This window comes from Phoxinus phoxinus (genome assembly GCF_949152265.1).
Source record: "Phoxinus phoxinus genome assembly, chromosome: 2".
NCBI classification, from domain to species: Eukaryota; Metazoa; Chordata; class Actinopteri; order Cypriniformes; family Leuciscidae; genus Phoxinus; species Phoxinus phoxinus.
Window position 1 is genome coordinate 30,100,953 of NC_136877.1, and position 27,757 is coordinate 30,128,709.

At 38.3% G+C, this 27,757-nt stretch overlaps 4 protein-coding genes across 4 annotated transcripts; 2 read left to right on the top strand and 2 right to left on the bottom strand.

Annotated features, from left to right (window-relative positions):
- The first annotated feature begins 569 nt into the window (after positions 1-569).
- cd59a (CD59 molecule (CD59 blood group) a) lies at positions 570-3,267 on the top strand. Its single transcript, XM_079595616.1, has 4 exons — positions 570-627; positions 1,911-1,985; positions 2,089-2,190; positions 2,290-3,267. The coding sequence occupies exons 2-4, from the start codon at positions 1,931-1,933 to the stop codon at positions 2,487-2,489; spliced, it is 357 nt and encodes a 118-aa protein (XP_079451742.1). The 5' UTR covers positions 570-627; positions 1,911-1,930; the 3' UTR covers positions 2,490-3,267.
- A 5,352-nt stretch (positions 3,268-8,619) lies between these two features.
- aplnr2 (apelin receptor 2) lies at positions 8,620-9,846 on the top strand (the record flags this gene model as incomplete). Its single annotated transcript, XM_079585197.1, has 1 exon — positions 8,620-9,846. One exon carries the CDS (start codon positions 8,620-8,622, stop codon positions 9,844-9,846), a length of 1,227 nt encoding a protein of 408 aa, XP_079441323.1.
- A 782-nt stretch (positions 9,847-10,628) lies between these two features.
- psmc3 (proteasome 26S subunit, ATPase 3) lies at positions 10,629-18,394 on the bottom strand. The gene is made up of 11 exons (XM_079639495.1): positions 17,841-18,394; positions 17,167-17,247; positions 16,936-17,061; positions 16,729-16,833; positions 15,208-15,270; positions 14,955-15,092; positions 14,718-14,861; positions 14,327-14,572; positions 14,093-14,238; positions 11,392-11,473; positions 10,629-11,014 (listed from the first exon to the last, which is right to left on the bottom strand). Exons 1-11 carry the CDS (start codon positions 17,880-17,882, stop codon positions 10,904-10,906), a joined length of 1,284 nt encoding a protein of 427 aa, XP_079495621.1. The 5' UTR covers positions 17,883-18,394; the 3' UTR covers positions 10,629-10,903.
- Positions 18,395-19,056: 662 nt separating this feature from the next.
- Positions 19,057-27,333, bottom strand: mtch2 (mitochondrial carrier homolog 2). The gene is made up of 13 exons (XM_079600262.1): positions 26,256-27,333; positions 25,297-25,381; positions 25,063-25,169; positions 24,267-24,290; positions 23,923-23,979; positions 23,679-23,736; positions 23,523-23,574; positions 23,387-23,446; positions 23,016-23,109; positions 22,747-22,794; positions 21,053-21,120; positions 20,678-20,753; positions 19,057-20,236 (listed from the first exon to the last, which is right to left on the bottom strand). Exons 1-13 carry the CDS (start codon positions 26,340-26,342, stop codon positions 20,150-20,152), a joined length of 903 nt encoding a protein of 300 aa, XP_079456388.1. The 5' UTR covers positions 26,343-27,333; the 3' UTR covers positions 19,057-20,149.
- Positions 27,334-27,757: the final 424 nt, after the last annotated feature.

Genomic DNA, 27,757 nt, shown 5'->3' on the forward strand with positions numbered 1-27,757 from the left:
CTAAAAGTAAAAGAACTCATTAAAAAGTAAAATTTCCATAACAAAAGTCAGTGCTGAATCAACAGGGAAGCGTCAACAGATCATCAGAAAAGGTTAAACAAGAATTGTTAAGAGAGAAGAAGAATAAAATAAGTGAACCGATGAGAAAGACATTCTTTGTGTCTTAAAGGAACAATATAAACATTGTGCAAGTACGTTGAACGGCAAGATTTTGGCTCCTGGCTGGTTAAACAGGGATGGAAAATGTCATTGTACAAGAGTGAAAAAGATTAACATTCAGCTTTTGACTACAGGAATTGAAGAGTTAAAGAAATAGCAATGTACTATCAATATTACTCTACTAAAATAGCTCTGTTTCAGGGTGACTGTCCCTGCTGCAAATGTATAGTACATTACTTTGTGATTAATCAATTATTTGTGCATTCTTATAGCAATATTATTTATTTTTAAACCCATAACATAATATATTCGATTTAAATATTTTAGGACAGTATGTAATAAAAAGGACACAAAAGACTCTTTGAAGAGCATTGTGGGCGTGTTTAAAGAAGAGTGATCGGGCTCAAGCTCTCCAGTTTTCAGACTGGTTTGGATGTCTCTCTGGTTGGATTCCTTCTTCACACTGAGGTAAGACTGCAGAAGAGTAACTGGTCAAGATAACAGCACACTGCTTAGGGACAATCTTTGCTTGTGACCCAGGCTGATTTGCAATTTGCATTAAACGCATTTAATTTTTCCATAGACATGTTTTTTTTTAAGGTTATGGTAGACATTTATGATAAAATGTGTGACGTTTTATTTATTTAAAGTAGCCTATTGGTTTATGTTTCATACAACTCTATTAAATGTGTAAGATATATGTTAATACTATACATTTTTACTAAACTCTGTAAAGAAAATCAATTAATTCAAAATGTAATAAAAGTGAGACAAGCTGCAGTGACTCTAAACACAATTTAGAGTCTAAACTCTTTTAGAGTTTAATTTAGAGTCTAAACACAATTGACTCTAAACAATTGAAAAATAAAACACAGGCATATATTAAGAGCAGGATCAAGTATTTGTGAAGGTCAATTTTAACAGAGTTTGAAATGTGTTCTCAGAACAAGAGTATTTTTTCATAAATGTTACGTCGTAATAATGCCATAAATATAAATATGTTACATTTATGTTAATTGTTATATGTATTGTTAATTATTATATTAGGTTGTTCATACAAGGCTGAATACATTTCAAAAGACAAATAATACACCAATATATTCTAATTATGTATAAAGCTAAAATATAAAATAACAACAACAATAGGTTGCAGTAATAATGGTAGTAGTTAATATAGGTCAGATCATTGGCCAAAACTGGATTTACCTTAATTATCCATTACTTAGATGACCCACAATTCTTTCTCTTACCAGGATTATGTTAGTTGTCTAAAAAAATAAAACTCTGTCATCATCTACTCAGCATAATGTTGTTCCAAGCTTGTATAACTTTCTTACTTCTGTGTAACACAAAATATGCTATTTTGAAGATTGTTGGTAACAAATCAGTTTTAGTGACTAAATTGACTTCCATTGTATGAACAAAAACAACAACATTTCTCAAAATATCTTAATTTATGTTACACGACAGAAAGTTATACAGGTTTGGAACAAAATTGGGGAGTAAATGACATTCTTCACACCATTAAGCATTTTTGAGCACATTACTGAAGCAACTAGGTGTTCATCACGTGAACCTGTAATAAGTCTAAACATTTGGTCTAATCATAATCTGAATGTGAGGGCTTGAGACCATGTTGGCATGTTTATAAATTAAATTTAGGATTATTATTTTTTAATCTAAATTTATGTTGAGCATTCAATGGTATCAGTAACATTCAGACAATTTCTCTCTCTCTCTTCCACAATTAGACTGGTAAACTGAAGGCATCATGAAAGCTTCTGTTGGAGTGTGTGTGGTGTTCGTTCTGGCTCTGCTGGAGTTTGGTATGTATTGCCATTGATCCTATTTTCACAGTGTGTTTTTATCCTATTTTGGAGTCGTATTCTTGCAAAAAATTAAGTTCTCTCTGTCCATGTGTCTCTTTAGGCTCTGCAATTAAATGTTACCATTGTAAGGACTACTCGGGCTCATGCTCTAAAATTCGAGACTGCTACTATGATGATGCCTGCGTGTCCGTCTACGAAAGAGGTGTCAGCTCACTCATACTTTTAAAAAAAAATCTGTAAAATGGCCAAAATGGCACAACCATTCCAATGACCCTTTGACTTTTCATGTTGTTTTTTTAAGGTGGCGACACATACAGGCAGTGTATAAAGTACTCTGATTGTAATCGCAACGTCGTCGCTGAGAGATTTCCCAAACTTTCCAGCTTCAAGTACTCCTGCTGTACCTCTGACCTGTGTAACACAGCTCCTGTGTCAGTGTCCAGCCGCTCTGTGGTGGGAATACTGCTCTCACTAGCTCTCTTCTGGTGGGGTGTCCTCTAACATCACAAACACTAGGGCTTCTGCATTGTTCCTTGTAAAGCTGGTAGTGGTATCATGCAGTGAGAATGCAGAGATCTTCTATATCTTGAGTTAAGTGGTCAAAGAAGCATTCACAGCTTAAATCTCAGCTGTATGTTAAAACTGTGTGTGCTCAATGCTAAAGCTTGTAAGCTAAAGCTTGTAATTTTGATTTAATTTTGCACTTAATAGTGAAAGGGAAACTGTCTGATTATAATTTATTGTTAAAATATGGCTCTCATTGTGTATGTGTACTCTTTCACGGCTAATCCTTTTATCCAGAAAAGTGGTTCAACTGAGTGGGTTGTGAGGATTCTGATGCTGAGATTTTTCAAAGGTTAATGTGTCATATCACTGTCATTTGCATAAATGCCCTTTATAGGCTACTACCTGCTTTTCCTCATGAATGTCTATTTTAAAACTTAAAATCTCTTGAAAAACATTGTGTGATGTAGACATGCAGTCTTTTCAGTGTAGGCCTAGCTTCTTGTTACCACTATAAGCCAGCAAATCTTACTGAACCTTTATGCGACCAATAAAAGGAACATGCGGTTTTATGCTAATTGAGAGTTTGAGAATTCTGTGAAATATTTATGATTGCATGTGTATCTCGTTGTTTCTAATTTATCTGCAGTGCTATAAAGCACACACACACACACACACACACTTTATCTACAGTGTTCCTGATTCATGGAAAGTCCCAGACTGCTAATATTGTGCAAACTTTTTTTTCAATAAATATACATAATTTTTAACATTCTTTCTTTCTCAGAATTCCAAATCGATGATTCTACCACAAGTGAAAATCAACAAGACAAGTGTAGCCCACACTTTTCACATGTAACTCGATTTTTACCTGTTTTGTCATCATTTTTGGAGAGTCTATGCTTGTTAGTGTAGTGAGGGAAATAGGAAATGACCCTCTTGTAGTGTGGATCACATCTTCCAAACTGGCATAATGCACCCAAATGCTTGACTTCCACAACAATCTATGACTTATATATTCTCCATCTCTGCCATCACATCCTCCTTGATCTTCAACTTCTTCCTTTTTTACTATGACCTCATTTTTGATGCACTGCTGTCACTATCATCAATACTTTCTGGAAAAGGTACAGCTTTTCCCCTTTGTTTTTAAACGTCAACTTAAAACTATAGGCAAAAAGGCTATACTGCCAACCAGTTCTGAACAATAGCAGCAACACAGAAAATAGGCATCCGCTAAAAGGACTTTGCCATTTATGCATGACGCACAGATTTTTTGGTCTTTGAGGTTGTTTTTACAAAATGTGCATTAAATGACCAAAAACCTTAGAAAAAAAAAACATTTGGATGTACAACTTTTTTAATTTATTTTTATTACTCATATGGGGCTTTGACAGCATGTGACCTAACATGTGCTAATAATGTCTCCTTCGCTTTCTTGTTTCCAAAAATGTCAAGCACATGGTAAATAGATTTGAATTTCATTGGTGAAAGGGGATGTCATATAGCCTGGTTCTACCCATAGACAGTAGGTATATAAGAGGTTCTACCAGACTCTCGTACATTTCATTTGTACAGAGAGTCTGGCCTCTCTCCATTGACAAGCGTTAACTTCCTTGAAGGCGGGTATTCTGTTGAAGTTTAAAACTATTGGATCTGCCATAACCAATCGCTAACATTTGGTCGTGATGTATGTCAACTCAAACTAGCGCACAACCTCAACGTCATCGTTCTCAGCCACTCCCTCTGTTCGCTGATTGGACCGGTAAAAAATGTACCTGAGAAAACCAGGGATTGAACCACCAACCTTCCGGTTTGTAGACAACCTACCACTGCCGCCCAGACGTAGTACTGAAGGAAAATTAAAGTTGAGCGTATAAGTAGGAGGGCGGAGCCAGGCTTAGGCTAGATGTCATATGATAGAATTGTTACTTTACTTTTTGGCTGAATATTATGCTATATTTTTGTATTTTAAATGAAATTGCAGAGGGTTAAATTAAACACACCTGATTCACACATGATCATTGTACTATACATTGAAAAAGATTGCACTGCCATAATAACAATAATTATAATAATACAAAAAATATTGTCATAAATGTGTTTCAAAATAGACATAAATTAGTTATTGCTGTTAATTGTTTTCTATAAATCAAAGATTTGTGCAAATCCGCTGTAAAATAAAAAATGTGGATCTCTCAAATCTTGGGATGTGGATGTCTTCAGTCCCTTTATTCAGTAATTTGCTGTACTGCACTGTTAAATGAGTTGCACCCTCCACAGATCATTTTCCCCACGCTCATGTCACTTTCCTCTTCCTGGAACACAAAAGGAGATATATCACGAAATGCCCTTTGGCCATTCAGCAAAAGTGCATTTTTATTACTAGCTATTTAGCAATTTTGCTTGCAATAAATGAAAAGGAAAGCTATAGGCTAATGATCCGTTTCTTAAATAATTCTTAAATTATTGTTAGTTTATCCTGTTTTCCTAACATGTTTTGCATGGGGTATGACAATTTATAGTTTGACCCACTGCTTTTGGATCAGAGTGTGTTTAACTCATGTCATACATATGACCTCATGACTTCTTTATAGACCCTTACTGTTTGTACAGCTGAGATCAATCAGGGGCAATAGAGGAAAAATGAATGTCTTTCTGGCACTGAGAGGCTAGTGTGAAAATGTGTATTCTACTTCTACATAGGCTATGGCATGCAGTAACCAAGGCTGTCACTTAAAATCACCAGGCATGAGATACAAAATCTATTGGCCTCCTACTGGCTCAATGTTTTTTGTTTTATTGAGTAATTTGGTACACTATAGTTCAAATGGAGGTGAAAATATTTTATCTGTAACACTGCTAATAAAACTCTCATATGAGCAAGTTCTGCACATATTAGGGCTTTTCACACTAAACATAGTTAACCCTAGGTCTTTCTAAACCCCGGGTGAACGGAATCCTGGGTTATCTTGCTTCACGTTTCACATTGTATACTATACCCGGGATTAACAGTTAATCCTGGGTATTCATAAACTGCCAATTCACACTGCACATTCCTAAACCCCGGGTTCAAATCAGTTACTGACTGGACAAACCCAGCACGTGACCTGTTTACATAAAGGCTCTATCATTGCGCGTCATCATATTACACATCTCTGACTGTAATATCAAGTTTTTTTCTGAGTTAACTTTTTGAACTATAAAGAATGACGGTCTCTTCTTCACTCCAATTATCGCCTTTTCCATCGCCGTTTGACATTTTTCCTATCACGCAGAAAAACCTGGGGTTAAGCGCAGTGTGAAAAGCCCTATTCATTCCAGTTAGTTTGAGAAAACACAATTGCATTTCTAAATATTTGCAGTGTGTCCTTGTGTTGCCTCATAAATCGCTGTCCTGTTGACCTGACAACAAAATTTTCTTCAAGACAAAAGACTTTCCCTTTTTTTTTTATTCTTATTGAGACTCTCAACATGCAAAAACACACAAATCCCACAGTAGGGAATCCCTGACTTTTTGAAGTGTCTAAACAACACTCAGACTGTTCAAACTGGCCCTCAAACATGCAGCTGAGCTCACATAGAACCAACACAATGAATGTAGGCCTATTGGTTAAACAGTGGCAGGTGAACAGTTCACATGAATGTATATCAGGTTATGTGACGTGAGACTGATTGATAATGAGATTTGTTTCCATACATTTTAACTAATTGTATTTCACTTTAATTTGCTGTGTTTATTTCACATTAATTATGGCATGTTTATTGTTTATTTTCTGAAATCCACCCAATCAAATTACTTTGTAACTCGGAAAATTTCTTACACTACTTACCCGTCTACCACTCTCTGTGCCAGAAAATTATAAAAAATTATAAAATACAGCAAGTTTATGTGATTCTATTCTCTGAAATTAACAGGATAGAATTGTTGAGAAATTGTTACTTTAGAGCTTTAGGAAAGTACATATGTTGATAAATAAAAAAATGTTGTATCTATTAATGTGTTTCAAATTTAAGGAATGTGCTGATATGCAAATGTATGCAAATAAACAGGTCTACCTCTTACTAGTCTTGGTATAAAATCACCCTCCAGTTTGATTCAATGAACACAGTCTGTACAACAATGGGCCACTCATAATGTCTTTGATTTACTGATCTCCCAATGTTTTAGGTAAACCATTGTTTGTGAGAATGCATATTATATTTGCTAATACAACCTCATGTCTGTATTTGCCAGAGGTTTTCTGTTTGCTACGATGAAAGACATTGTCATGTGTATAAAGCTTCTTTCAACCCTGAGGTGTTCTGAGTTTGCTTAGTCTGTTTAAGAGCAGGAGGACTGTTTGGATATCTCACAAAACTGCTGCGGGGTGGTCCTGTGCGAGAGGAGGAGGACAGAACAGAAACGGGAATGGACACAAAGAAGAGCAGGTCTTTAAAGAGCACTTCCCCTGTATGTGAGAAACAGAAGGAAGCATTCAATTCTGGGAGAGGAAAAAGTTGGGAGAGAGATCAAGAGAAAACCATGTTACAGAGTGACTTATGTTCTTCCTTCAAAAAGACAATCTGAAAACAAAGAGAGATTAATCGCAAACAAGGAACTGGGGACATTATAACAGAAGCAGAAATAAATCCTTAAAGCAGGTATGAAATTCTTTGGTTCATGTTGGATTTTCACCTGAGCATTGCTTTTGTGAAATAGATTTTATTGCAGCTTTTCCTATATGTAGTATGGAATATATATATATGGAATTTTTTCTTCTGGTTATATTAGACAAAAGAGAAGGTTTGTCATATAGTGATCGATTTAAAATATATTCTGTTTTATTTATGTTTATTCACTTAGCAGACACTCTTATCTAAAGTGACATTACTAGAAGTTTATCATGAGCCACATTGTTTCAAGCATAAAATTGATAAGTACACAAGATAAAGTTAAATGCAAAAAGTGTAAAACTGCATGGTCAAAAAAAGTCGCTGTTTGTATTTAAACATGCAAATACTTAAGAGTCTACGATCAATTATTAATAATTATTGCAGTGATTAATATGTTTTTGGCATGTTATATGTTTGGCAACAATTATTTTAACCCTAACTGATGCAGTATACCTTTAATGTTAAACACCTATGTTGGAAGATGTATCCCATGGCCACATTTAAGGATGGCAATAAATTACATTTAATCATTGAGCGGACGCTTTTAGCGTAAGTGACTTACAAATGAGGAGAGCAACTGAAGCAATCAAGCCAACAATAGGGCAAAAATATGCAAGTGCTGTGAATAATCCCAGCTGTCTAGCACAGTACATGTAGCCAGATTGTTTTTTTAAATTAGTTTTAGAATAGTAAGTGTTAATATTAATGGGTCAAGTGTTCAAAAAAAAGATGCGTCTTCAGCTGTTTCTTGAAAATGGCTAGAGACCCAGTTTGACAATAAAGAGTCAAATCACTGGAAAGAATGGTTCAGGGAGCATGGGGAACCATTTTCACACATGAATTGGCCACCACAGAGTCCTGACTTTAACCCCATTAAAAGTGTTTGGGATGTTTTGGAGTAGACTTTAGTGGTTTGACTCTTCCATTGTCAATATAAAATCTCAGCCAGAAATGAATGCAACTCTTAATGGAAATAAATGTTGTGATGTTACATAAGTGTCGAAACAATTCCACAACGAATGCACAGCACAGTCAAAGCTAAAGTAAGTCCAGCAACATATTAGAGTTTGTGACTTCTTTTATGCCTGTGCAGTGTATATAAGCCACTGTGATACGGTTGTTTACGAAGAAATAATATAAGTTCTTTCTCATCTATTTTTAATGCACAGTTTCTAATAATCTTTTTTCTTCTTCTTTTGTCTATTAGTGATATCCCACAGAAATCGAAGAAGATTGAGGAGGAAGGAAGAGTCACTGACTCTTTCAGCTCATTCGTGGGAAACTTACAAATATAGATCAAACAAGAATCCGGGGGAAAAACAAGGATAAAGTTCATCAATAATCGCGTTTCTTGAAAATTATCACTGCAAAACATTCTAACACTAAGACTCAGAAGAATCTCTCAGTTCTGTCTTTCCTGCTCATGTCATTTACTTGCTTTCTGCAGTAGGTGCAAGTGTGTGGCTCTCAGATGTCTGGGTCTCTGCCCTTCCCTTCACCCTCTCCCTTTCCCTTTCCCTTATGCGACTACAGTGAATGGTCTCCAACTTGGGTGCTGATTCCGAGTGTGTACCTCTTGGTGTTTTTCGTGGGCTCGCTGGGTAACGGATTAGTGCTATGGGTGTACCTGGACCGCCGAGTGAGAGGCCGCGGGAGGATTGGCAGCTGCTCTAAATCTTCCCAATCCTCTGATCCTCCTCCTTGCCGCTCCACATCTTCTCGTTCAGTGACTGAGTCTTTAATAGCCAGTCTAGCATTGGCTGACCTGGCCTTCGTCATGACCCTGCCTCTGTGGGCGACGTACACAGCGCTGGGCTACCACTGGCCCTTCGGCCAAGTTCTGTGTCAGGTGAGCAGTTACATCGTGGCACTGAACATGTACGCGAGTGTGTTTTCTCTGACTGGGCTTAGCGTTGAGCGCTACTGCGTCATCATACGACAGAGTGGCAATGGACCAAAGCAGGGACGGTCAGCCACACGTGCCAAGTGGATTGTGGGAACCGTGTGGCTGACGGCTGGAATCCTGGCACTGCCTGCTCTGCTTCTACGAACTGTTAGGGAGGTGGATTTGGAAGTGGGGGCTGATGGCGACAGGCAGGATGAACATGCGTTCTCCTGCTTGTGTGACATGGACTACTCCAGTTTGATCTCAAGTGAACTAGACCCTGCAGCTTCAGAGCAAGCGGAGCTGATGTGGTCAGCAGCTTTGGGGTTAAAATCAACTCTTCTTGGCTTTCTGTTACCCCTGGTAGTGCTTCTGCTCTGCTACGGCTGGCTGGGGCGTCTCCTTTCCCGACACTTCAGCCTAGGCCTGCGCCCCGATCATACGCGGCAACGCAGGCTCCTCCGCATCATCATCACCCTTGTGCTGGCCTTCTTCCTCTGCTGGCTACCCTTCCACACTAACAAGACACTCTCCGCTATGGTGGAACTGGGCATCCTTCCCTTTTCCTGCAGTTTCGACCAGTGGTTGGTGGCGGCCCATCCATACTCCATCTGTCTGGGCTACATAAACAGCTGTTTGAACCCTTTGCTGTACGCTTGCTGTGACCCAGCACTCCGGAAGCACTGCAGCGGTCTGCTTGTGTGCTTATGGGTCAAATGCAGAGGTCAGAAGGGAGGAGAAAAGGAGCAACGCAAGAGTTCACCGATACCATCTGGGACACATGAAGTGACAGTTAGTAGAGATGAGCAATGAAGAGAGGCAAACAGATTGATTTAGCAAACAGATTCTGGGACTGAGCTGGACCATTTCTGTAGAAAAATATAAAAAAAATGTTTTACCCATTCAGCTGTGAGATTTAGCATGAACTTCACCCCATCAACAAAACAAGTTTCCAACAGAATGTGGGAACTGATAAGACAGGATTCAATTAATGTTTTCCCGTGACATGTGCAGAGGAGCCAACAAGTTTTAGATAAAATACACCTGTACTTCCCATCATAATGATGCCACTCAAACTGTTTGTGCAGTGGGGGCATGCTGATGAATTATGATTTTGATTGCCCTTATATGCAATCCTTTTTACATGAAAAATAAACATTTGAGAGTCTTTTTAGTCATATCATTGACTTATAGGATCAATAGGCATTTATTTTTGAATGATTAAATGTAAGTTTTTTTTTTCTTAAAGATCATATATATATATAAGAAAAGAAAAAAGTTAAAATACTTTCTTCCATCCTAGCAATGTAGGTTCTAGGTTGTAATCTTTCCTCTTTGTCTGAGGATCTCAAGCAGCCTTGGCACAATGCAGCAGCATTTGTGAAACCAATGGCATGAGTTTTGGATGGGACTAATTGTATGACCAAAGGCAGATTGGGAGTGTTTAAAAAATTACAAACTACACTTATGATGTGAAAAATGGGAGAGCTTGATTACAAAATTAGGATCATTCACTACTGATATTCCTAATCTCGTATAATAGCAGTGGAGATATGCAGAAACATAACATTTCATAGAAAGAAGGCACAAACAAATAATGGAAAAAAGTGTTTTACTGAATTGAAAGACAAACATAAGGTTAACTGAAAATGATTCCATAAGTCATTACTGTGAGGCAGTACACTCTAAATTTGGCTGATCCGTCTCTATCAGAACCAGGTAATTACTCAGAACATTACTGGATCTTAGCAGCACAGGTTCACAGCTGTGCCTGATCCTGCTGTTGGACCACTTACACGCTCACACACACTTGCACACACATATGCGGGTGCACACAGACACACACACACACACACAGCCATCCACTGCATTAAGCATAGTACTGCAGATTGGCCTTCTTCTTCGCCTGCACCTCCAGAATGCCCTCCATGTAATCCTCGTGGTTAAGTTCAGTGGCCCCACGCCGCAAAGCAATCATGCCCTAACACACAAAATGGAACAATACATGTGTATTTAACATCATGTAATAACAATCAGGAGCAATGACTATTCCCATAAAAACATTAAGTAGAGCATTCAATTGTTAGATTCAGATTCTGTTTTGCTAGCAAAACATTTTTTGTTTTAGGTTTATTTGTGCATTAAAACAAGTGATAGTCAGATGGGTTGTATCTTGCATTAAAGCATGTAAAAGGCCAGAGTACTTTTTAGTACACGTGTCTCCCCTTTTTGAAATCTAAACTTATCACACAAATGACATCCGAGTACAGGGCCTTAACCACAATGCTTACACCACCACACCAAAAAGATATAAGCAGTAAAGGTAAATTAATAAAAGGTTGCAATGATCATACTTACAGCCTCAACACACACAGCTTTACATTGAGCTCCATTGAAGTCATCAGTACAGCGTGCCAATTCTTCATAGTTCACATCAGGGCTAAAGCACACACAAAAAGTTATGGGATAATGCGATAAATGGTGGGAGAGAACAAATTTTTGCATTTTTTAGAATTCTAAATTAAATTTCCATAACAGTGGCACTTTAGTTTAACAGATGGACACTTGACTATCATGCAAAAAAACCAAAAAGCAATAAAACATTAAATAAGCTCTGGAAGCTCATCCAAGCTTGTTTTGCAGGTTCAACTTCATGTCCTGCCCACAATAACTGTGTGCTAAGAGCTGCACGATTAATTGTTAAAATATCTTGATTCAAACAACCACGCGATTTTAATCCTAAATGATAATGATTCACCCGTGTCTATTAAACCTATGACAAAATCACACTGGAACATTAAAATCTGTGTTGGCGCTGCTGCTGACCCACAGAGAGCCATTATCATGTATAAGTAAGAAACAGCTTCACAAACACTCTTTTCATTTTATAGTTTGGATATAAAAACTGGTGTCTAAGGTAGCGATCAAAATAGAGCAAATCACCTATTGAAAGTAACATGGTTGCTTCGAAAACGATTGTATCGATTACCGGTACATTGAGAAGTGCAGGTACGCAACAGACAAGTGACTGTTGGTGACACTTCATTTTATTTGTCATTGAATCATTTATTTAAGAGATTTGTTCAAAAACACTGATTCATTCAGCAATGAAACAAGTGAAGTTTTTTTTTTTTTCATTACAATTAAACATGTAATAGACTATGTGCACGTTAGCATATGCTACTTCCGTCTGCGAAACCGATAGGGGGTGTCTAGTTTCCGGTAGCCTGATGGACGAGGTAGTAGAGGATGTATATTCCGACAAGAAGGCTACAGTACCCCACGTTGTGTAATCCCCTTTCTCTGGTTGTGCAGTCATTACTGCAGGGGCTCAGTGCAGCTTTCACTGTGTCATTGGGAGAGCCCTATTCTCTTGGAGATAATCCTCAGAAAACGTGTAACGTCAGTGGGAATTCTACTGTAGTGACATTGCAGCCAAAAGGATGCAGCGGGACATGCATATCTTCAAAGCAGGGAGAGTGTAACCCGGATAATCCAGGCTACAAGTAAGAGTTGAAAGATGTGTAAAAAGATGGGAAAATTAAAAAGAATAGAGAGCCTAAGTCCCTCCCCTTCCGGTCGACCACCATGGGACCTTATTTCGGAAAAATATTGTATGGTAGTCAATGGCGAGAGACAACAAATATTTTGATCTCGTTTGAATTGTGCCCTGAATTACACATATGATGTTTGTCAATTTAAAAGATACATTTTAAAGTCAAGAAAGTCGCAGTTTGATGTAAAACTGTTGAGGTATAAGACTGTGAAAATACGTAATTACAAAGACTACAAACCCAGAAGGCGCACATGCGACGTCATACCTTTTCTCTCAATGAATGAAGCTAACTTTACTGAAGCTAACGTCTGTCATTTTTTCTATAGTCTTACATTATAATCCTAACGTTACGCCGTCATGCCTGACTCGTGTTTTGAGCCAGAATACACACATACGAGCAACGGATCTTGTGACGTAGGCTACATAGTGCGAGACGAGAGATGTAGTTCATCGAGCGATTTTCACATACAACTAAACGTTACTCTTCTGTTTTATGACAAACTGCGACTTTCTTGACTTTCATATTTACCTTTTAAATTGACAAACATCATATGTGTAGTTCAGGGGACAGTTCAGACGGAATAAAAAGATAAGTTATCTCTCGCCATTGACTTCCATACATATTTTTTCCGAAATAAGGTCCCATGAGCCGGAAGCGGAGGGGCGGGACTTAGGCTCTCTATAAGAGAGAAAAACGAGTGCTTTAGAAGAGAAAGTGTTTCGTCCAATCATTGATCGCGCTGCATTGATTGACACTCCAACGAGCCAATGGTAGCAGCCCACTAAGACTGCGCCGGCGACACTGCCGCTGTCAGAGACATTGAGAGAGAGAGCGAGTCAGATGAAGCAGGATCTCCAGACACTCCGTATCAAAGGATAGATGTTGAGAAAGAGAATTATAAATGCAATCAAACGATTACAGTTATGAGTGAAAGTGATAACTTTGAAGAGCTGACGACGAAGTGAGAAGACAGAGAATCGAGAATAAAAGCCGATGACTTTTTTGCCTTGGTGAGTTGTTTTCTTATATTGACTTGACATTTCACAAGTTTTTATTTTATGTTTTAGGTCCATTGCGAACGATTAAACTAACTTAACGCCGGTTCACTGATGTAAACAAGACGGAAACCGTAAACGAAGTACCCAATTTCCACCCTCAAGCCGGAAGTTAGCATTTTTCTCGTGCACAGAGCGAATTACATTAAATACAATGCAGTAATTACTGGTAATATTCTGCCAGAACCTCTAGTAATGTACATGTTATTTTATTTAGTTGTCTGTTCAGAATCGTGATACTAAATGTAAAATCATGATTCTAAATGTATCCAGAATCGTGCAGCTATACTGTGTGCTCTACCACTACACAAGTGTCTCATCAGTGGATGACCATTTAAAAGCAAATGCATAAAAGCAAAAGCTGAAACTATTGATAAATAAAATCTATATTTTCTCATCACAACACCTAAGACCACATTGAGATGCAAAAGAACAAATGTTCCATACCAGACGTTCATCTTGCGCGAGTGGATCTGCATAATGCGAGCACGGGCCTCCTCGTTGGGCATGGGGAACTCAATCTTACGATCCAGACGACCTGAACGCAGCAGAGCAGGGTCAAGGATATCCACCCTGTTAGTGGCGGCAATCACCTTGGAGGAAACAAGAAAAAACAAGTTACACCACAAGGCTGACAGGCCCATGTTTGTGACAGAGTAGCATATGGGCACAAGTGTGTACCTTCACTTGCATGTTGGGCTGAAAGCCGTCTAACTGATTGAGCAGCTCCAGCATGGTCCTCTGCACCTCTCTGTCTCCGGCCTTCTCACTGTCAAAGCGCTTGGTGCCAATAGCGTCTAACTCATCGATGAAGATGATGGAGGGAGCTTTCTCTTTGGCGAGAGCAAATGCGTCACGCACCAGTTTGGCACCATCACCAATAAACATCTGCACCAGTTGAGGGCCAGCCAACTTCAAAAATGTTGCCTGAGAAAGGACAAAAGTAAGGTACAATTTGAGACACCAAGACAAAAACTGTAGTGAATGTTAATAAGCCACATTAAGGATATTTGGTATCCATTATAAAAGCAGCACAGCACTGATGGTTCTCTCTCGCTCAGAGACACTGCACCTTGGTTTGGGCTGCACAGGCTCTGGCCAGCAAGGTCTTTCCTGTGCCTGGTGGCCCATACATCAGCACTCCCTTTGGCGGTTGGATGCCCAGATTCTCAAACTTCTCTTTGTGGTTCATGGGCAGAACAATCGCCTCCACCAGCTGCAAAGAGAAAAGCAGTGAGCTCAGCAACTGCCAAACTGTCATTGTGAGCAACTTCTGGTGACTGGAATGAGGCCATTTATCAGCCAGTACCTCTTGGATCTGTTTGTCAAGGCCACCGATGTCACTGTACTGCTCTGTAGGCCTCTCATCCACTTCCATGGCCTTAACTCTAGAGTCATACTCAGTGGGTAGAGTCTCCAAAATCAGGTAGGAGTCTTTATTCACACCCTGCAAACAGATCCAGAAGCACATTCAACACATTTCTAAGCAAAATAGACAAAAACAACAATTTAAGAATGAGTATCCAGAAGAAATCGGTCAAGTGAAATTAATTTTCACTTACCACAAGATCTCCAGGTTTCAGTTTCTCAGCATCCACCAAACCAATCACAGGCAGGAAATAGGTCTGCAATTACAGCACTATATATTAGTGATGAACATAAATACATTTTTACAGAAACGACAAAACCAAAAATAACGTTTTGGTAATTCATTTGGGTAACTGAACTTGGTATGATGTAGGGGTGCACCGAAATTTCGGTCGCCGAAAATGGCATTATAGGTTTCGGGCCGAAATAAAAAAGCCAGCCGAAAATGTCAACCGAAAATGAATGTCAACCGCGCCCCTCCCATCCGCGCACAAGCGCTTGGGTTTCACTCACGGTCGAGCTGTCACTCGTCACCCACCCCACCCCACCCCGCCCCTCCGTGCTCAAGCAGGTTTCACTCACGGTCGAGCTGTTTGCAGTCTGCAAAGATTGAGCATGTCAGCGGTATGGAAGTATTTTAAAGTTTCAGATGAGGACAACCAGCGCCGCCGCTCCCACCACGCGCATGAGCTGAGAGGGCACCAAAAAATTGCGTAATGAAAAATCAATAATTATAATGGCGATATTATTTCAGTATAGAAATACAGACATCCCAAATCTCCCGGAAGTTCCGGGAGTCTCCCGCATATTGATAGTGGCTCACTGATGCCCGCAAAATAGTTAAAATCTCCAGAATCTAGAGCGAGCGCGCCCGCGAGACAGAGACTGTGCTCCAAACCGTGTAGCGCGTGCACGGCAGAGAGGGAGAGAGAGCAAGAGACCGCGCGCGTGTGCCTCATGTAATATAAAATATATATAATATATAAAATATTTTAGGTTTTGTTATGTAACTGTTAGTGGTAATAAAAGTTTGATGATTATTCTATTGGTTTGTGATTTTTTTCATTTCAGATCCATTAAAAATTAAGCAATATAAATAAATATATATTAAAGTTTTTAAAAGAAGCCATTTTCGGCTTCAGTTTCGGGGGGTTTTCGGCCAAGTGCATCCTAAATTTTCGGTATCGGTTTCGGCCCAGAATTTTCATTTCGGTGCATCACTAGTATGATGTTCAGGGCGTTGTGTAATCGGGTGACATATTAAACCAATAATTGTAAAGTTTGGCAACAAGCAGCCTCTCAATATCTCAGCCGATCAAATATTTATATACATCCAAAACATAATGCCTTATTCTGCATGACTATACTCTTCATCCCTTAATCCTACCCAATACCTAAACTTAACTACCTTACAAACTATTAATAAGCAGTAATTAGGAGTTTAAGTAGCAAATATAGTAGTTAATAGTTAGTTATTAGTGAGAATTGGACCCTAATCTAAAGTGTGACAATTTTCAATTTCAGATTAATATTTTTGGTTTCTAAAATTTCAGTGAATCACTACTGTCATACATTTTAAAACCCTTAAGACAAAGATATTAAAAGCTAAAACCTACACAAAAGTACTGGAAAATGTTTGTAAAGAAGAAAAAAAGCATGATGATAAGCCACAGAAAAACAAGACTGCCGCTATTCATAAAATCTATTCGACTCACCTGCCGTGTGGAGGTTTTGATGACGGCACACTTGCCCTTCCTCTGCGAGTCCAGATCAATGTTGGCCCCATCCTCTTCCTGGTCATTAGGATCTACATCCAGCAGCTTCCATTCAAACATACAACGCATACAAACTTTAAATCTCGTACGCAGACAGAAAGGCATTTATAAAGCTCCCCACTGCCCCGTTCAGGCACATATTTTTACCTCTATGACGTTAGAGACGAGGTAGGGCAGAGTCTTGTTCACTTTGATTTTCTCTGTGTTTTCCTTGATCTTGTCTTTCATGGCCTGCAGCTCATGAGTGACACGCAGAACCTCACTCTTCATGATCTGAAATCATACACATTATAATGACATGCAGAACTGCATGCAGACACTGAAAACAATTATCTGCAGCACAATGAATATGATTTACAGTATGAAGGGTAACGTTACCTTAATCTCACTGTCCAAAAGACGAGTCCTCTGAACAATCTCTTCAGTGGACATCTTAAGAACTTCCTCGCCGATGCCATCCTGTAAAATACAACGAGCTCATGTGTGAATACGGGTTGAGTGAAAAAGAATATACTTTATTTATTAGCACATCTGCCTGCCTGTGCCTGTAAGGTTATGTTTCTAAGTCTTCCAGACCCTAACCTCATAAACGTCAGATATCTAACTTAATCATACTACTGAATAGGAATACTCGGAGAACATCTGATCAAACTTAATGAGCAGAAGAACACATCGATTCCCATGATCACCGTTAGCTTATCTCTGCTAATGTTATCCTAGCAAGCTATCTCCACACTTTTACTTAAGATGTAAGTTATTGTGATCTTCCTGTAATTTTGGAACGAATTACAATCAGAGTCGATCTGTCATTATTTATCACGCTGCATGATCGTAGGGATGAACGCACGCGCTTATAAAAAGGGAATGAAGCGAAATGAAATTCACTGTGTCATGCTATGCTCTTCCATTAGAAAACCATCAAGACACAACGCCCGTGCTCAAACATAATTTAAACACGTGTCTTTCAACATACAGCATGTTTCTCCACATGTATACAACATTAACCAGTTTTGGAAAATAGAATTGAACCTAAAAATATATATAAAACAGACCTCCACCTCATCCCAAACTGATCTGTCATTCAGCGACGACATCTTGAAATACTTCTTCTTCTCAGGAACGTGTTGTGTTTTTGTGGATCACGTCAGTGAGCATCACTGCCCCCACCTGGCGCGGGTGAAAACTGCTTGGGACTCATCGGTATGGTATAGGGTCTCGTTTATGAAACACGAGGAGAAAGAATTAGATCAGAGATCTTAAAACCCTTTTCAGGCCAGTATTGGTGGATAGAGACAGATTAAGCAGCACTCAGTAAGTTTTTTTAAATAAAAAGTAATACAAAATAAAAAGTTTTTTTAATAGAACAAGGCAATTGTTCTATCCAGACTAGATTATTGCAATGCTCTCCTGGCTGGTCTCCCAGCTTGCACTGTCAAACCTCTGCAACTGATCCAGAATGCTGCAGCTAGAGTGGTTTTCAACGAGCCGAAGAGAGCACACGTCACTCCCCTCCTCAAAGAATTGCACTGGTTGCCGGTTGCCGCTCGCATCAAATTCAAGTCCTTGACGTTTGCCTACAGAACAACCACTGGCACTGCTCCCCTGTACCTAAACTCATTACTTCAGACTTATGTGCCATCCAGAAACTTGCGCTCTGCAAGCGAGCGGCGTCTTGAGGTGCCATCTCAAAGAGGCACAAAATCTCTTTCTCGGACCTTTACCATGACTGTTCCCTGCTGGTGGAACGGTCTGCCTTACTCAATCAGAGCTGCTGAGTCTGTAGCCATTTTTTAAAAAACTGCTGAAGACCTATTTTTTTCGACAGCACTTCATCCAGTAACACTACTCTTTCTCCACTATTCTATCTTTATATAAAAATAAAAATAAATCCTGCGTTAGATTGAACTGCGAAGGGTCATAGCACTTACATACTGTTGTCCTACTGTTAGTTTAATTGCTTCTATTGCTCTCATTTGTAAGTCGCTTTGGATAAAAGCGTCAGCTAAATGAATAAATGTAAATGTAAATAAAAAAAAATAATAGTACTTGTTAGTACTTTATAAAGTACCAATCATATAATTATATAACTTGAAGAGGGTTTAGATCACATGACTAACAATTTGACCACATAAAAAAATTCTGAGTGCAGTAAATCTAGCCAAAAAAGCATATTGCACCATAATACTATTTTCCTGTGTTTTCCCAGGCATTTAAATATTCATGTACAAAGCCATATAAATGTACCTTTCATTTAAGTTTTACTTAAGCAAATTTTTTTAATTCTCATGTCTACATTTAGTATTAACTACTTCAGCTTAGCTTGATTACTAATAATTTGATTTAATGCATTTTCCCCCCACAAACATTTTACATTATCAAACAATTGGTAAGACCCCTTGTTGAAGACCCATAGTTGTTAATAAATAGCTATTTAATAAATCATCCCTCATCCGCATATTCTTGCTCGCATCATATGTAAATAATTATGGTATTTCCAGTTCTTGTTAATTGCATTTCATTTACCCTGTATTTATTTTCTGCACAATGATAAATAAAATGAAAGATGAAAGAAACACAATGTTATAGCTATAGTAGTTGCTGTATGTTTAGCACTAGTCTGTTGTGCAGATGATGGACAGACACAAAGACCAAAAAAAGCATTCTCACATTTATTTGGGTCCATTTGAATGTCACTAGAAATAAAAATTAACTGTTTCTGACTGGAATGAAGCTCTGATGGAGACGTGGGTGGAAGTCGACCTCCACACCAAACACTGTCCAAACTCACTCACTGATATGAAGCCACAGAGGCTTGTGTGTCAAGATGACCAAGGTGAGGGTCAAACACATCAGGTAGACAATACAGTGGCTCAAAGTGCTGCATAAACTTCCTCTCACATAAACACAAGTAAGTCTGTTATTAACAGGACAGAGAATTTCTTGTTTGTTTGTCTGTCAGTCAGTCAGTGCATGAACCAGTAGAGACAAACACAGATCTAGAATTACTGACGAGCATTATGGTCGAGCAAAAAAATAAAACAGTTGTAAGGGGCACAGATAGTCAAGAGCGCCCTCGAGAGCGTCGCTGAAATTATACTGCGATTTATTTTACTTGATTATGTATACAAATCCCTGGGTATTAAAATAAAGCTCTTCATGTTTTCAAATCAATGCAAATCACAATGTAGTGAAAAGGTACTGATAAAATGAACAGTAATAATCCTGGAGGCTGATTCAGACTGATTATCAAAAAAAAAAGTTTGTCGTCTTAAACAAGTGCATACGAAGGATTAGGAGTCCAACTTTATGGGTCATCTCAATTATATTATCATTATTATAGACTATGCTGATAGCTTCCCATTCAAAAAAATCTCTTCTGCTCAATGGCATACATCTTCCCGGCAGGCAACTTCCTGAAGAACAGACTGTTGCCTCTGCTCATGTTGCCCTGAGACACACAAGGAGAGAGGGGGAATCAGAATTAGATTATCTGAGTTTCTTCAAATGGTAACAATTTCTAATAACCTATGTGAAGTGTTTTAGGAAGTAGGTCACTTCTAGGCATAGTGGTCAATAAAATTTTGCTAAAGTTGTTAAAGCTGTTGCTAAAGATGTTCTGCCACTCATCCAGTCAACAGATGAACTTATTGGATGACAAGAGAAGAAACTCTTTTTGGTTGTTTTATGCAGTCACGTAGTTAAACTCATTATTACAGTAGTATGGTGCTTTAATTCTATTAGCCCTTTAACTCGATTAGCCTAGTCAGATTCCAATTAACTTTAGAAGGTCATTAGCAGAAGAACGGAGACATTCAAGAACAGTTAACAAAACTCAAATCCCCATTATAAGTAACTTGTTTTAAAAAGAAAAGAAAAGAAAACTGCTCACCTCTCGGCTCAGGTGACCCCAGCAGTGGAGCCAGTTGGGGTAAATGGCAGCATAAGGTGGCAGACCTCCAGCCAGCCTGGGTCAGATCAGGAGAAACATTACTTACAAATTATTATCTGTATACCTGCATTAGTCTTAAATATGGTAAGGATCAGTTCAGCAAATACAGGTAGCCTACATGCCAGTAGAAGTAGTGAATAATTGATAACTATAGTTACAGAACTTGATCATGAGGTGAAAGCTTTTAACAAGTTTAAGATTAAAAGCTTCTTATGAAGCTAAGAAACCAGATCTCTGACTATTGACTCACTATGCATGCAAATCTCCTTTAATTTCATTCACAAACGCTTCCACTAGTCACACAAAATCCCTTACCCACAGTTATTTACTGCCATCAGGTTGGACACCAATACAAATGGATACGTCAGCATACTTGCAAAAAACTGAGAAAATGTCAAAAAGAAAAAAATTGTTAGAATGAGAGCAATAGCAAACCCTAGTCAGTCAATCAAAACAACCCTCTACAAACACATTAAAAATAGATTCACCATTGGCTAGTACATTTCATTTATTTTTTTACTCGCCAGACACACACAGACCCACATATATAAAGCAAAACATCTCTCTCCAATCAACTCTTTCAGCTGACATCTGGTTCTCAAAAAAAAAACAATAATTGTCTCGTGTTTTCTACTTCTATATTTTAATTTAGGAAAAACGCTTTATTATAATTTGACTTATATTCCACGCCTTGATAAATGAGCTTGGCATTCTTTTCCGTCAGCCCAAGTCTTTTAATGAGTAGGTGGTGCCCTAAGCGCTTACTAGACAGTACACAAAATATATCAGTGCTGCGAGTAAAATAACTGCCGAGTAAAAATCCAACAATTTACCAGCCAATGGCTATTGATTGACAGACATTATTTAGTCACTTAGCTCAAAATTTGGTAGAATATACTAATTATTTACATGCTTTGTAGAGGGTGGTATCAAAATAGAATCAAACGATACTTTGCGCTTCCCAATGATCATTAGGGCTGTCACTTTTGTGAAAAAGATTTGAGACATAAGTGTTCATTGAATCGATTGTAAAATCGATTTTTCATGTCTAAAGATGTTTCCATTTTCAACGCCAAATATAGGCAAATCCACGGACAACTAACAGGCATTAGGTCGAATGTACAGAGGGCGCTTGAGACGCGCACAAGCAAGCAATATTTCTGATGATTTATTGGCGTGAAGTTTCGTGCACAATGACAAACAGGAGTGCGACATTCTCGAAAAATAAGTGGACTGCCATAACATCAATGAAAAACATTACTGCAGGCTTCAACATAGCTGCGTTTACGATTAAAAATCTCAAACTAATTTCACCTATGTAGGCGATTGTAGCACGAATCTGTATTTGTATGTATGAGATTGTCTGAATACCGGCAGAATTCACATTCACAAAAAAGAGACACATTAAGTATAATTTGCTGTTATTGTAACTTCTGTCAGAGAGTTTGAAGCCTGCCCAGATGAAGAATAGGAAATACAGTGCAAACGAACTGGTAGTTCCATGAGTCTTTTATAAATGTTTGCTCTCTGTTAAGCACACTCTTCACACACGTCAAAGAGCAGGGAAAAGAAAACACTCTCAAAGACGCTACAAATCAAAGTGTAAGTAAACACATTATAATAAATCAGCAGTATTCTTTCTCTTTGCGCGAGCATTCTCACTCTCAGTGTATGTGCGCGCTCACATAAGAACAGCACGCATACAATAACGTACGCCATAGAAGTCATCTTAAAGGTATATCAACATTCATGTCATGAACACTACTTAAAACTAGGTGGCCGTTACATTATGTGTGTTTGTCAGAGCCTGAAGTTGCTGTGTAATGCGCGTTCGCTGCAGGCGTATCGTGATGAGGTGGACGCGCTCCGAGATAAGGCCGTTAAAATTGATTACCCATTTTCATTTTCGAAACTTGGGTTGGCTGGTCCGATCGATTGTGCAATCGATTTTCGAACGTAAAGTGACAGCCCTACTGATCATGTGAATAGCTTGTGTCAAGACGACTTACCCCGGTCACAGCTTGAGAGCAGTTCTTGATCTCTCCTGTATGACTCGTCTGAGATAGGCACAACAGGATAATCGACTCAGTATACACAATGCAACTATGATCGCTACATATGTACAACTGTTGTTCTAGCAGAACACTATGCAGTGATGAAACAATAAATACAGAAAAATTAAAAGTATCTCACATACTTATAAAAATGAATATTTGTACAAATCTAGGTTCCAGATGCTTTATTGTTCATACATGAGTTGGTGTGTGTGCTTACGTACCGAGTCGTCTATGGTGTATGTGTTTATGAAGTGAGCAAGCATGTTGCAGATCCACAGGGAAAGAGCATCACCCAGTAAACGAGGAATGAGGCCACTGTGGGTTGACAAACACATAAACAGTGAAGTTAAAGACTGTTTGGATAAGTTGTAAGATTGCTTGACAACATTCAGGAAAATGTTTCATGTAAAACCCATTTAATATTTTATTTATTTAGCACTTAAAATGACTAGTACATTTGTGAGGTTAGACTGATTTCCCCCCCACACACATTTATGCTTCCTCATGCATTTAGAAAATCACAACTTTAGAAGAACAGCATCATGAGGCAAATCACAGACTACATGATTTGAAAGTGTCAATTTGCACTTACGCAAAAAAACCCAGGATTCCCTCTTCCCTGTAGATGGTAACTATGGAGTCAAAGACGCCACTGGAAGAAACAAAAAAATATGAAATTTGTGATGGAGAGAAGAAATCGTGAAAACCCAGAAAAGAAAATGACTGACCTGTATTTGGCTTCTCTACCAATAAATTGGACCATGCACCTGAGAGTGATCACTGTATGGAAAAAAAAGACAACAGTGACATTCACAGAGTGAGAGAAAAGTGAGACTCAAATCACAAAACATGTAATTTATTGTATTACCGGTAACTGTATTTACCATGTAAAGGGTGCGTGACAATTGTAGCACATGAGCGTGCAATCATCTCTTTAGTGGTCTGAGAGAACAAATAAAACGAAAGGAAAGTAGAAAAAAACATCAAAAATACACACAAAACATTTCAGACGACAATGATTGGTGCAAACATGACAGCCTGTTTTGAAATATTTTCTATACGTGTTATTCAGTCACATCAGACTTGTGACCATGTGAACAGGCTGAAATTCTGCTTTATGCATCTCACCTCATTTACTACATGTTGCAGTGAACCATCCTCTGCTTTCTGGCCGCTTCTCACCATCTGAAAGGGCGAAGAAATGAGATGCATGCTATTATACAACAGTGCAACAGTCTGGAGCAATGAAGCCAAAGTTTAGAAAGAAAGAAAGAAAGAAAGAAAGAAAGAAAGAAAGAAAGAAAGAAAGAAAGAAAGAAAGAAAGAAAGAAAGAAAGAAAGAAAGAAAGAAAGAAAGAAAGAAAGAAAGAAAGAAAGAAAGAAAGAAAGAAAGAAAGAAAGAAAGATGCATATGCTGGATTGAAGCACTAAAATAATACTTCTGAAAACATGCATGTGTTCCTAGTTCCTACCTCAATTTTTTCCTCCTGGCACTTCTGTGGGTTATAACAAAAGGTTAGAGCCATATCAAAAGTATAAATAACCTCTGCTCAACTGTGCCCAGCCAGAAAATTACAAAAGTCACATTGCAACAGTCTGAACAGCACAGCCAGTAACACTCTGCACAGATCACAGTTACAGACACCTAACTAAAGGCTGGAATACACATGACTTACACAAGCCATCAAACACTTGCTGACTTAATGTTACAGAGAAAACGACAGGATGACAGGATGAGTAATCCTTGAACTTCCAGACTTTCAAGCCATTCGAAAAACAAAACAACTTCAAAGAAATATGTGCCTCGTCGTTGCTATAGGATATGAAAACAATTCAAAACGAGTTCTAAAATCAGCTAAAAATATGATCCAAATGAATGGAATCATAGTCTGAATATAGTAATAATAATGATGATAATATACAGTTTGTGTCCATCATTCACTACATGATTTTCTGCTAAATCAATCAATTCAGACTTCCCAAAATCTGGAGACTGGCTATGACTTCCATCAACTACCAGCTACACATTCAGACGGCAAATGGGGGGGAAATCTGGGGAAAAGTAGTGTATTCCAGCCTTAATTTACATCACTTTACATGCATCAATCCTAAAAATTATATGGTATCTTTCCTACAGTCAATACATTCTTAGCATATACTGTAACTGTATGATAAAATTCCTGTCTATTTCTATTCTTAGCAGACACTTTCTTATCAAAGAGGTTTACAAGAAATAAACCTCTGAAGAACCTGGTGTGCATTTCGTACCTGCAAGACTTTACTGTGGACAAGGGTGCCAATGGTCCCAGCACAAAGCCTTGGAGTGAGACCCTTAAACAGGCCTAATTTCCCATCGATTTTGATGATGTGTTTGGCTGAAAGACATAAATGAAAGCATAAGAAATGCATGCATTTTCCAGAATTTCTAAAATTACATTGGAGACCATATAAATGAACGGCAATGTAGACACACTGTACAAGCAACCATTCACTTAATCTTACCATATGCAAAGAGCCCTGGAAGCTGGTACACTTGTCGACCAAACATATTCCTGCCTAGAGTAGGAGGAAGAGGTTCATGTCCAACCTATATTTGCAAAGATACAAAAGATGAAGTTAGTGTGCCATTAAAGACGGGTGTGAAATTGATACACAATACATTTAATTGTCCCTGAAAGTAAACACATGTAGACACAAGGCAGTAGTGTTGTTACAATATCTGACTTGGAAGAAAGAAGAAATATTACAATACTGTGAAAACATGTCACAACATATCAGAAGTAAACAATGTCAAATTGGGTATAAACCTAATTTAGATTATACAAATAAGAAAAGGATTGTGTTATTTAGAAAATATAGCCTACATTTTCTTTTACACAAAACAATGGGGTGACATCTGTGCTTGCCAACTACACCATACATTTGTTATCAGACTGCAATACAGTGTTATGTAAAGCACACAGCCTTACTGTTATCACAATATCCTGCAGCAAAGTTCAAATCAATAGCCAGAAAGACAGACGTGCTTTACCACAACACTAAATGACACCAGACACTGATGTGAATATGCAGTTCGCGTTGTTTTCAGGGGGCAAAGTTATACATTAGAATAGTACGAGTTGTTGGTATACGTGCTAAAATTGCTATAAAAATTAGTCATGACAGACCTTAAAGGTTGACCTTTCAGAGCATTAACTCACACATTAGATAGACAGCGGTCAATAACCCTGATAAAACATTTAGGAATAACGAGCATCAACACCTTCATCCCTGCAAACACATGTACTGCACACAAAAATGCTCGTGTCTGAAAAGGAAATATTACCATATAAACAGGTTACTGTTAACAAACCAACTGGCTAACATTTATCAACATGCTATCGAAACTGCTCGACAGCAGCGCATGTGCAGTCGAGAACTTGCTGCTGGTGTCATTTTTGCGTGTAATGTGTAAATCTTACCTGAACTAAAACCTTGATGTACATAAGAGGGTGGGAAAGGACTGTCAGTCCAGACCCAAGGAGGACTTGGCCACATGTGTCCGCCATTACCAAGACAATCCGAAACGTCCCCCTCCTTGACAGAGAAGGATGTTACGTTCGTGAACGAATCGTTCTTTTTGAACGAATCTTTTAGGTGAACGAATCGTTCTCGTTCACGTAATCCATTGACTCATATTTCTCGTTCACTGAAAATTCCTTCCTCCACAGCAGCGCGGCGCTATTAGCAGCTCGTTAGTGAATGAAATGAATGAGAATACCGGGTCGATCGGTCATTTAGCATGTGATTCAATCCAATCTCAATCAGCAGAAAGCGGATGCAAAACGCAATTATAACTCAACGTTTAATATAATCCCAGATTTATGAATGTGTCTGACCAAACAATTAAAATGTTATGCAAGAAAACCTTGTGCTTTTTAACGATAATTTATTTTAATTAAATTCTTTTGTAAATACGTTCGTTGAGACATAGCACAAAATATTCTATTTTTTGCCACCTGCTGGCGTATTTATGTAAAATGAAGAAATTTTCACTGAACGAATCTGAACGAATCATTTTGGTGAACGAACTGAAAATGAACGAGTCTCTGGAAAGAATCAAAATTTCCACCACATAGGCTACGCACAAAACAGTGTTGCCAGATCTCTCTCTCACACACACACACACACAAATCTACGAATAAAATAAGCAATTTTCCTCACGAACAATATAGGCATCAACAGTCGATCTCAGTTTTTTGAAAAGTCGATGACTGCCAGATTTAATTGAATAATTTACCAAAAATGAAAAATGTTTCACATTCAGCCTACAATCTATGAAATTAATGTTTTTCTCTCGCTCGCGCCAACACAACTGTAATGGGGGTAAGTGAGTGAGAGGCCAGAGAAAAGCTAAAACAAATTCAGCGGATTAATGATATTATGTATTGCTCCTATCTCCTATAGTATCCAGCTGCAGACCCGCAGCACCACCAGTTTCAGAACCCCAGCGCCAGAACCGGAAGCAAGGGGCGGAGCTTACGTTCTAACACCAGCGCCAGAACCGGAAGTGAGGTGCGGAGCTTACGTTCTAAACCGAGTAACGCGTTTTGGACATGGTTTTGGACATAGACAGTATATGGTTTTGGAGCGTAATTTGCTTAGACACAAAACGGTATACTTTTATTACACACGAAACGTCATACTTTATACGTATGTTATAATGATACATTAAGGTACAGAAACATTGGGCTTCACCATATTTTTAATATCGTGGTCCGTTGTATGCATTTATATTTACTATGGTTCTTTTTTTATAATAATTTTTACAATGTATTTACCTACATATTGTAAATACAGTTGTTATGATAACACATTTATTTCTATTTGTATATAGAACAGTTAAGCTGTCATTTGTAACTATACAAGAATATAGAAACTATTTAGTTATTTTAGTAAAATGTTCTTATTAAAGTGGTACTAC